At 43.2% G+C, this 10,682-nt stretch overlaps 1 protein-coding gene across 6 annotated transcripts in view; it reads right to left on the reverse strand.

The window, feature by feature from the left end:
- Window positions 1-7,784, reverse strand: part of TPD52L1 (tumor protein D52 like 1) — a 94,195-nt gene extending 86,411 nt beyond the window's left edge. For all 6 annotated transcript variants that reach the window (XM_021088707.1, XM_021088718.1, XM_021088700.1 and 3 more), the window contains exon 1: window positions 7,641-7,784. In XM_021088707.1, coding sequence (XP_020944366.1) covers window positions 7,641-7,659 — 19 coding nt within the window. In that variant the 5' untranslated portion in view covers window positions 7,660-7,784. The remainder of the gene's footprint in view (window positions 1-7,640) is intronic.

Consider the following 10,682-nt stretch of genomic DNA (forward strand, 5'->3'; position numbering starts at 1 on the left):
ACAATATCTGGCTACAGCACAAATAGAAAAGTGCCAGATCTTTGTCTTTCGAAAAAGAAGCAGTATGTCAGTGATGAAAAGGTATTCTTGGAGATTTGTGGTTTTATTCTGGGACTCTCACTCCCTCCCCATCAAAATGCAACACTTATAAATGAGACACGCTGTGTGAAATTATTTAAAATTCATCTTTCCTTGAGGACCTAAAGCTTTCTTTTAGCCAACTCAAATTCACTAAAATATTCTGCTGCCTTCTCTGGTGCATTAATGGTGATTCTTAATTTAATGCATATATTTTAAATAAAGTACACTTCATTTCTTAAATAGTCAATGAAATGTAGAATGGCAGGTTTGAATATCCACAGGCTTGAATATCCACAGTTTGGGGTCATCTTTATGTGTTCTTAACAGCATCCTAACTCAGTAAGTTCAAGAGGTGGTTTCAAAGTGTTCCAGAACTGTCTTTGCAGTAACATTCCAGAACTGCAGTAATGGGGAAGGTCCGCATACACAGGGAGCAAGCCAGGCTGATGCCCAAGGCTGCCACCCTCTTCTTCGACAGCCATTTTAGAGCACAACAATGAAACACAGAGGTTGCTACAGTAGCTTAAGCACATATCCTCTGACCGTTTTTTTCCCACTAGGAACCTTCTTTTTTTGAATTTTTTAAAAATGATTTTTATTTTTTCCATTATAGCTGGTTTACAGTGTTTTGTCAATTTTCTACTGTACAGCAAAGTGACAGTAGGTATTGAACTAACATGCTTGGGATATGGTTAAAGTGAAACATATCCATACAAACAAGTAATTATAAACACATGAGATTCTAAAAATCTTTCTTTGGGGGGTATTCAATGAGAAGTGGCCTTTTAGCCAGCATCTAGAGAGTCCAGGTCTTACCTTCTGGAAACAAGCATGCAGATCCTATGCCTTTTACTTATTTCAAAGTCCTGAAATTAGGCAATATAGATGAACATGAACGAGAATAACATATGTGAACCATATTCCACTTTTTAGCTGGCTTTTCCTTGCAGCTACTGATAAAATTCTATACTGGGTCTAAGAATTACATGTGTGATTTTATAGAAGTTGCCCCCTCTTTTTTTCTTTTTCTTTCTTTCTTCTTCTTCTTTTTTTTTTTTTTTTTTTTTTTTTTTGGTCTTTTGTCCTTTTTTAGGAACCTATGGAGGTTCCCAGGCTAGAGGTCTAATAGGAGCTGTAGCCACCGGCCTATGCCACAGCAACACCAGATCTGAACCACATCTGCAACCTACACCACAGCTCACAGCAACACCAGATCCTTAACCCACTGAGCAAGGCCAGGGGTCGAAACCGCAACCTCATGGTTCCTAGTCGGATTCGTTTCCGCTGAGCCACGACGGGAACTCCTTAGAATTTGCCCTCTTGAAAACAGAACTAAAACAGCAAGCTATTGTTCCATAAGCCCCCTCCCCCATCGCGAGCAAACTGCTATAATATGGGGCTTATTCTTCTAGACCTCAGCTACTGGATCATATTCCCAGACCTAGATGCCACCCATATATTGGACACTGCGATTTAATTCTGCACTTTTAACCCCCCTAGGATGATACAGAATGTAATGCAGAGCCATTACTTTTACTTTTGTGCACTACTTATACACACCAACTTAAAGAGATAGTATAGAATAGTAATAAAATCCCAAGGTATAGAGTCAGACTCTCTGATTGCAAATCTGGGCTCTAACACATCCAAGATCTATGAACTGAAGAAAGCTGTCTAGCTACTCTGTCACTCGGTTTCTTCATCTGTAAAATGCAAATAACATAACTTCCCTTGTGACTTTGTTGTATTTATTAAATAACAGGATTTTTTTTTTTGTCTTTTTTTTTGCCTTTTCAGGGCCGCTCCCGCGGCATATGGAGGTTCCTAGGCTAGGGGTCGAAGTGGAGCTGCAGCCGCCGGCCTACACCAGAGCCACAGCAATGGGGGATCCGAGCCACGTCTGCAACCTACACCACAGCTCACAGCAATGCCAGATCTTTAACCCACTGAGCAAGGCCAGGGATCGAACCTGCAACCTCATGGTTCCTAGTCAGATTCGTTAACCACTGAGCCACGACGGGAGCTCCAATAACAGGATTTAAGTGCATAACAACATGGTATCTGGCACACACACACACACACACACACACACACACACACACAATATCTATTCAAATATTATTGTTTTTTTCTCACCTTCATTGTGAATTAGTTCTAATCAGTACTTTTTAACACTTAAAAAAATATCCCAGTGACATGGAAATAAACCATCTAACTAGTTGAAGGTGCCCTTACCTATAGGGGTGACTCTTTGTTGCCCTCCCTGGAAAAACGACCCACGTCAAACACATCCTGTTTCCTGTTGGCATATGCTGCCCAGCACGTACTGAGAAGCCATGTGGTATAGTGGTGGAGCTCAGACTCTGGACTCAGATGGACTTGGAGTTGAAATCTGCCTTCCTCACTGAATTCTTCAGACCTTCAGTTTTCCCTGTCTGTAAAATGAGTTAAAAGTAATAATATCTATTCCATGGTGTCGGTAAAGGGTTCAGTAAGATCATGCATGTCAAGGTCTTGACATAAGCTATTAAAAGCAACAGCAAACGTTTCTAGAGCACTCATCAAGTGCTGGGCACCATTTTAAGCACTTTGCATACATTAACTGGTTAAATCCTCATTACAACCTATGTGACAGGTGTTATTATTATCTTCACTTTATATATGGGGAAACCAAGGCCCAGAGAAATCAAATAAGTTGTTCAGGGTCATGTTAATGACAAGTGACAACAGCAGGATTAAAATCCAGGCAGTTTGACTATCCCCGCTGCCTCTCAATAGTAAGTGTTCACTGAACATTTGCTAGCACTACAGTAAACAATAAATATTTGTTGAAATATTTAACAAACAATATTTGCCGAAGTACTTACTTATTATTTACTGTCACTTCCTAAGTACCAAGTCTTACGAGTGGCCAGAAAAATGGATTGTTTTGCTTAAAAGTTTGTTGAAGCAACTTCTCAGATTCTGTCTCCCAAGAGTATTAAAAAAAACAAAGTATTTATTAGAAGAGGGAATTCAAAATAGGTTCTAATATGCTATAATATTTATGATTTGTATAACTTGATTTTATAGGAATTTTAATTGCAACAATAATACATGATTTGTTACAAATGACTGACCTTATCATATATATAATATATATACCACTATGTACTTTAAAACTTTCATTTAGAAAGAAAACATAAGGTAGCTTTGAAGACAGTAAGAATGCTCTTCACAATATTTTTAAAAATCATAAATCAAAATATATAATACACCTAGCTCCCATAGTTTGAGTTTATGATTACATGGCCTGATATGTGGAAAACAATTTTTTCCTTGAGTAATCTGATCCCTACAATATAAGACTTGACCTCTTGCTATTTGGGGCAGAAGGGATTATTTTACTGTTTTATTAAAAAAAGCTTTGTTCACAAAGCAAGAATTTATTTTCATAGAATATTAATAAAAAGAATATAACTGTATTCATTTTTCTAGAGCTCACTCCTTGCTTTATTTTCTATTCTAATCCTTATTTGTTTTCTTTCATCTATTTCTAATTTCCATTATCTTGCTGTGTTTCATCTAGCTGTATAAACTGCCCTAAGTTCTCCCTGGAACAAGATGAGTGCAAATAAATGTCTTGGGAGCAAAGTATAAAGTAAGGTAAATATGACATTTTCTCTTTAATGGAATCTGCAAATAGGATTAATCCAACATTTATTACTTGTATGTCATGCATGGATTTCTGAGAATCCTCCTGGGTAGAATGTCTGAATATAAAAAATAGTTAGTGTAATTGGCTAAATAACAGCCTCCAAAGATCTCAGGTCCTAATCCCTGGAATCTGTAAATGTTACCTTATATGGGAAAACAATCTTCACGGATATGATAAAGTGAAGGATCTGGGATGGGAAGGTTATCTTAGAGTATGCAGGTAAGCTAGAAATGCAATCACAAGCATTTTTATAGGAGAGACAGAGGGAGATCTGATGGACAGAAGAGAAGGCAGTGTGACCACAAAGGCAGAAATGGGAGAGATGCAGCCAAACACCACCAGCCACCATAGCAGCTGTACGAGGCAAGGACAAATTATTTCCTAGGACATCCAGAGGGGTCGAAGCCTTGGCGTCATCTTACTTCTGGTCCAGCGATAGTGATTTTGGACTTGCAGCCTCCAAAGCTGTGAGGGAATGCCTTTCTGTTGTTTTAAGCCACCACATTTGTAGTAATCTGTTACGGCAATCATAGGACACTAATACAATTATTAATCTGAATAGATATGCATTAAGAGTAATTTTTCCTTTTAATGTTAAAGACACTGAGAAAGACAGAAAATTATTTCCTAGAGTAGTGAAATACTGAAAGGTAGTTTAAAAAGTTCAAGAACTTCTTATTTTATTTCTTTTTAAGGCCACACCTGTGGCACACGGAAGTTCCCGAGCTAAGGGTCAAATCGGAGCTAGAGCTGCAGGCCTACGCCACAAACACGGCAATGCCAGATCCAAGCCACATCTGTGACCTATGCCACAGCTTGTGGCAACACCCAATCCTTAACCCACTGAGCGAGACCAGGAATCGAACCTGCATCCCTCGGACATCATGCCAAGTTCTTAACCCACTGAACCACAATGGGAACTCCAAGAATATCTTATTTTAGAGGACTGCCATATGTTTCAGGAAAATGCTACATTCCTAAACAAGAGTTTCTCTGTAATACATTAATTTTATTAAAGCAAAATCCTCTCGTACCAGAAAAACAACCAGCTGGGTTGGTCTCCTGTGGGCCCCTCACTGCACACTGTTCTCCAGCCCCTCTTCATGGAATCACTCTGCTCCTAATCCCACTTGTGTTTTCCCTTCTACCAACTTCCCAGAACATCTTCTTGTTTTACTGGAAATAATCCATTCTTTTACAAAGTCAAAGAATATAGCTACAGCTTTTACTTACAGAAAAGTTTCTAGGCTGCATTTACTGAGCAATGTGTGCAAGTCATGTCCACGGCATTCAGGGGAGGCGGCTGTAAAGTGCATGGGGGCACCTTATCAGCAGCTGCCCACTTAACCTCACTCATTTCTGCTTTTCTCCATATCAAGAGGCAGAAAGATATGCCATCCCCACTCTAGATAATTCTAAAATAAACTGGGCTAGTGACAGAAACTTGCACTTAGGAAACCACAGGACTGGCTTAGAATCTAAGAGAGACAATTCTTTTAGCCAGAAAAATTGTGCCAAGCAGAAAAATTTTTCCTTTAATATAAACTATAAACATTTTGTGATAAATTTTACTCTTAAAAGAACTTGATATGTCTGTTGCTTAAATGACAAAAAAGTCTGAAAGTGAAGAATTTAAAGTACTGGGCAGGTGAGAATTTAAGAGGCATCATCCATCCACTTGTAAAAGTCTTAAGTCGAGGTATCCTTGATACCCCTTCCAACCCTTCATAGCCAATCAAGTTATTCTGATTTTTCTTCCTGAGTCTTTCTTACATCTGTTCACTTCTCTCCTCCTGGCTAACCATCACCCTAAGGCAAGTCTCCCGAGGATGGCTTCCTATGAGGGAGAGGAGGAGCAGAAGAGGCAAGAGAGAGATAGGTGGGGACTTAAGTTTTACCTTTCTTCTGAAAGTGGGAAGCCTTGAATGGGGATCGGGCTCTCACAGCATCACCTCTGCTACTCATTACGCTCTTGATGTCACAAACACGTTACATCTTTTGCTTTCCTTTCTGGAGAATGGAGGGAACCACACTACCTACCTCATAAGACTTGTGAAGAAGAAACGAGTTGACACATGCAAAGCACTAACAATGGAAACAGGGACACAGTAAACCAACTCCGCTAGTTTGATTATCACCTACATTCAAGGCCTATCAAATAACTAGCAAATGAATATGTGTCTCTTCCTCTACTGTAAACTTCACAAAGCAGAAATCAAGGCTGTGTTTGTTCTTCCTAGCACAGGGCTTGGCAAAGGAAAGCACTGGAATCTTTGTGACGTAAATTTCACAAGTAAAGCAAATCAATAACACCAGCGGGTCCAATCGGTAGTTTTAGAAATCTGATGACTGTTTCCTGTCTGCTGTAGTTTTTCTTCCACCTCACTGAGTAACAGAGTCACCTGGGAAGCTTTCCGATATACCCAGGCCCAGGCTCAGGCCCCAGAGATTCCTATTTGACTGGTTTGAGATCAGCCAATACTTAAGGTCTGCAAATAATTCTAATAATAATTCTAATAATTCTAATCTGCAAAGAAGGTTAGAAAGCTCCAGCGTTGTCCCCACCTGCTTCAGCATAGAGTGAAGGCCTCCCATCTGACCTCTGCTTTTGAATCCGACCAACAATCCCCCATCCTTGGTTGAATTCTCCTTTCCTAATTAGAAAATGGGGTGGGAGGGAAGTACTGGAAATGGCAGCTTTGTGGACAGGATCTTGGCTGAGGTAACAAACCAGGATGGTTCGTACTGATCAGACCATTGTAATCCTGGCAGCAAACCTGTTGGGTGGCTTGAGGCCCAGGCACCCGCCAAGCAGCTCTCAGGCCGAACACTTGGGCCCCTAAAGGGTGATCACACAGGGTCATGAACCTCTTCTTCCTCCGTCGTTCCCCCGCCTCCCCCCCAAAAAACAGGTTTTTATTTATTTTAAAAGCTATCATGGAATTTACTGCAGTGTGGAAGAAGGGTGGCAATGATTGCTTTAAAGGCTGAAAAAGGCTGAACTCCGCGTCCCATCCCTTCTTGGCGTGGCTCCCAAGAGAGACTCCAAAGTCAATGTTACGAGTCTTTTGCTCCACATCCGCCCACCTCTGCTTCTTTCCACCGACCATTTACTTCCTTTCTTGTACGATTCCATCGGGATTCCCTAACCCTAGTCCGAGAGTGACCCTAAAACACGAGGCTGCGCTCGGTGAAACCGCCTCAGGCTCCTCCAGTGGGCGACCCCAGCAGCTGGGAGCGCGGCGGCCAGGCCAGACAGCGGCCGGCGGCTCCACGCGCCTGGGGAGGGAGAGGTCGCTCCCTGACCGTGGGAAACAGGGACACACGCTGCTGGAGACCAGCAGGCGGGTAATGCTCTCGCGGCCTAGGAAGGCATATCTCCGCGCTGCAAACCCCTAGCGTAGCCGGGAGACCCAGGTCTCCGTGGAGCCATCACCTCAGCCCTGAACTTGGGAGCTGCTGGACGCAAAGCCACCGCTCAGAGCAGGAGAAGCCGCGCACCCTCCCTGCACCCGGCGGAAAAGGGAACGAAGCGCGGGCGCTGGACCCTGCCCCAGGTCCTTTGCGCGCCCGCGAGGATGGGCAAGCGTGAGGGCGGCTAGCTGGCAAAGAGAGCATTCCGCGGGCGCGTTTCCCGCGGAGGGTCCCCTCCACTTAAGGTCTCCTTCACCAGTCCCCAACCCCACCGCAAATCCAGAGTTTGGGGAGCAGGAATTATTTGGCAAGCGCAGGGAGAAGCGGAGTTGCGGACCTGTGGAGAGGTCACCCAGCCGCTCTGTCCGGGAGCAAAGTTGGGTGATGCAAGGCAAGGGCTTTTGTGCGCCCTAGGGCCTGACCCTCAGGGCGATTGGCCACCACTCACCTCGTGCCTGAGCCTCCATGGTAGCCGGACTTCGGATTGATAGACTGGGACGCTCGGCGGAGAAACAGCAGCGGTGCCCGAGCTCGGAATGCAGCTGGCGCCTCCTCTCCCCGCACGCGTGTCGCAGCGCCGCGTGGAGGGGGTGGGGCCCGCGGGGCTGCCTCGGCTGGCCGCTTCTGGTTTCCCCCGCCCCTTCCAGTCCACCTGGCCGGGACCTCGCTGCGACCGAGCCCCACTGCTGCGCGCCACCTGCCGGCCGCTCCACGCCTCTGGCGAGGGGCGCCCGCTGGGGACCTCAGGGCGCGTGCTCCACCCAACGATGCCTGAAGCAGGCCTGAAGTTGGTTGTGCCTTCTCTGTCTCTGTCTCTCTGTTTTGAGAATATATTTATTGATATTCATTTTATATTATTCAATGAAGTAATCCAAATGTATAAAAGCAATTTTCCTTTGGATATCACCATGATCCGTGTAGATACTCAACGGCCATAATCATCTGCAACTAGCACTAAGTCACACATTTAGATTTACAGCCCTGAGTATACATATTTCATTAAACAGTGGCACTTATGTACTCAAGTGGTCCAGTGGCTTTGGAATCTGTGACTACTGGGGCATGTGGAGTAAAAGTAATGCATACCTTTAAATCAAGGGAAAGGGTATCAATTATCAACAAATACGAATTACCGTCCTAGGCAAAGAAAGTACCACAGTTGACACCTGGTGTCGGAATCCTGGAGAGGAAGTTTCGTGGTTTTCTTTTTCTTTTTAATGGGAACGTTTATAATGAATGATCTGGCTAGGCCAATGGCAAGACTCATACACTGCTGCAGAGAGAGCCAGTGCCCTGGGGGAGAGGAAGGAGGGTGGATTTACAATAGCTAATAATCATTGCTCCTGGTAGAAATAACAGTTTCAGGTTCCTCTGACCCTCTGGACCCAATATTATTGTGCACCGATCAGTACATAACTTTGTTTCATGTGTGTTTCTGTTTAAAGATACGTTATTTAATACATGCTGTTAATTCATTAACGTCAAGCTCCTGGGGATCAACAGCATCATTAAGCTTATTTAATGTATGCATTTCTTCCTAAGGCAGGTACTGCCTACTGGCACTGAGGATACCAGACAACATTTAGCACTAGGCTTGAGGCCATTTTAAATGGCAAAATCACCTTCCGAAACATACAAAAATGGTTTATTTGTAGTCTGTGAGAAGGGCACTTAATTTATAGTCTAAGAGAGTTGAAACGAGTAGTTGGAGCTTAGCTGTTTTTGACCTTAGCTGGGAGGTAAGTGCCTCTCCACCCAACTTTTCAGGGCTCTGCCCATGTCTGGGAGGGACCATGAAAGCACTATATTGATTTTGGTGTCACAAATAAATTTTATCGGGGAGGCAAACTGACAAATATAGAATCTGCAAGTAAAAGAATCAACTATGTATTTCCTAATTTGAAACCCATGGGCCGAACCTGTAGGTTGATGCAGCAGTCACATTTTCAGAGATGAGACTAGAAACTAACAGTTCTGTTCCTGGCCTGGCAATGTGACTAGAAAACATGGCAGGGAGTAAGAAATACCAGCTTCTGTGTCACATTCTCAGGTCTTTAGCTGTCATAGATCTCCCCCTCTTCTTCCCAGCTACACAATCTTCACCTGCAAAATACAACGTGGTATTTATTTACCTTGGACTTGAATGATTTGCTATATTTCTCAGGGTTTCTTTCTTTCTTTCTTGGATGGTCAAGTCTCAGGGTCGAGTAGGGGTCTTATGTTGAACATCCCATATTTCCTGCCAAAGAGCCCTATTCATAGCTCAAAAAAGACTTATGGAACAAAGAATTAACTAACCACGAGGTTCTATTTTCTCTCTCAAAGTGCAGTTATTCTCAGAGTACAGACTAACAAATACTAATGGAGTCTTACATTTTTGCTTGAAAGAAGGAACATTCATGATTTCCTGGCACATGTATAAACATGGCAGTGGTTTTCATTATGTTGAAGATGTTCCTGATTTTTTTACATTATTTTTCATAGTTATTTCCCCAATACAATTTTTTTTTGTCTTTTTTTGTTGTTGTTGTTGTTGCTATTTCTTGGGCCGCTCCCACGGCATATGGAGGTTCCCAGGCTAGGGGTTGAATCGGAGCTGTAGCCACTGGCCTATGCCAGAGCCACAGCAACACGGGATCCGAGCCGTGTCTGCAACCTACACCACAGCTCATGGCAACACCAGATTGTTAACCCACTGAGCAAGGGCAGGGACCGAACCCGCAACCTCATGGTTCCTAGTCGGATTCGTTAACCACTGCGCCACGACGGGAACTCCCCCAATACAATTTTTTTCTACTGTACAGCATGGTGACCCAGCTACACATACATGTATGCATTCTATTTTTGCACATTATCACGCTCCATCATAAGTGACTAAACATAGTTCCCAGTGCTACACAGCAGGATCTCAGTGCTAATCCATTCCAAAGGCAATAGGTTGTATCTATTAACCCCAAGCTCCCCAACCACCCACTCCCTCCCCCTCCCCCTTGGCAACCTCAAGTCTATTCTCCAAGTCCATGGTTTTCTTTTCTGTGGAAAGGTTCATTTGTGCCTTATATTAGATTCCAGATATAAGTGATATCATATGGTATTTGTCTTTCTCTTTCTGACTTACTTCACTCAGTAGGAGAGTCTCTAGTTCCATCCATGTTACTGCAAATGGCATTATTTCATTATTTTTTATGGCTGAGTAGTATTCCATTGTGTATTTATACCACATCTTCCTAATCCAATTGTCTGTTGATGGACATTTGGGTTGTTTCCATGTCTTGGCTATTGTGAATAGTGCAGCAATGAATATGTGGGTGCATGTGTCATTTTTAAGGAAAGTTTTGTCCTGATGCATGCCCAAGAGTGGGATTGCTGGGTCATATGATAGTTCTATGTATAGATTTCAAAGGTATCTCCACACTGATCTCCATAGTGGTTATACTAGCTTACATTCCCACCAACAGTGCAGGAGGGTTCCCTTTTCTTCACACCCCCT

This window comes from Sus scrofa, chromosome 1 (genome assembly GCF_000003025.6).
Source record: "Sus scrofa isolate TJ Tabasco breed Duroc chromosome 1, Sscrofa11.1, whole genome shotgun sequence".
Classification (NCBI taxonomy): Eukaryota; Metazoa; Chordata; class Mammalia; order Artiodactyla; family Suidae; genus Sus; species Sus scrofa.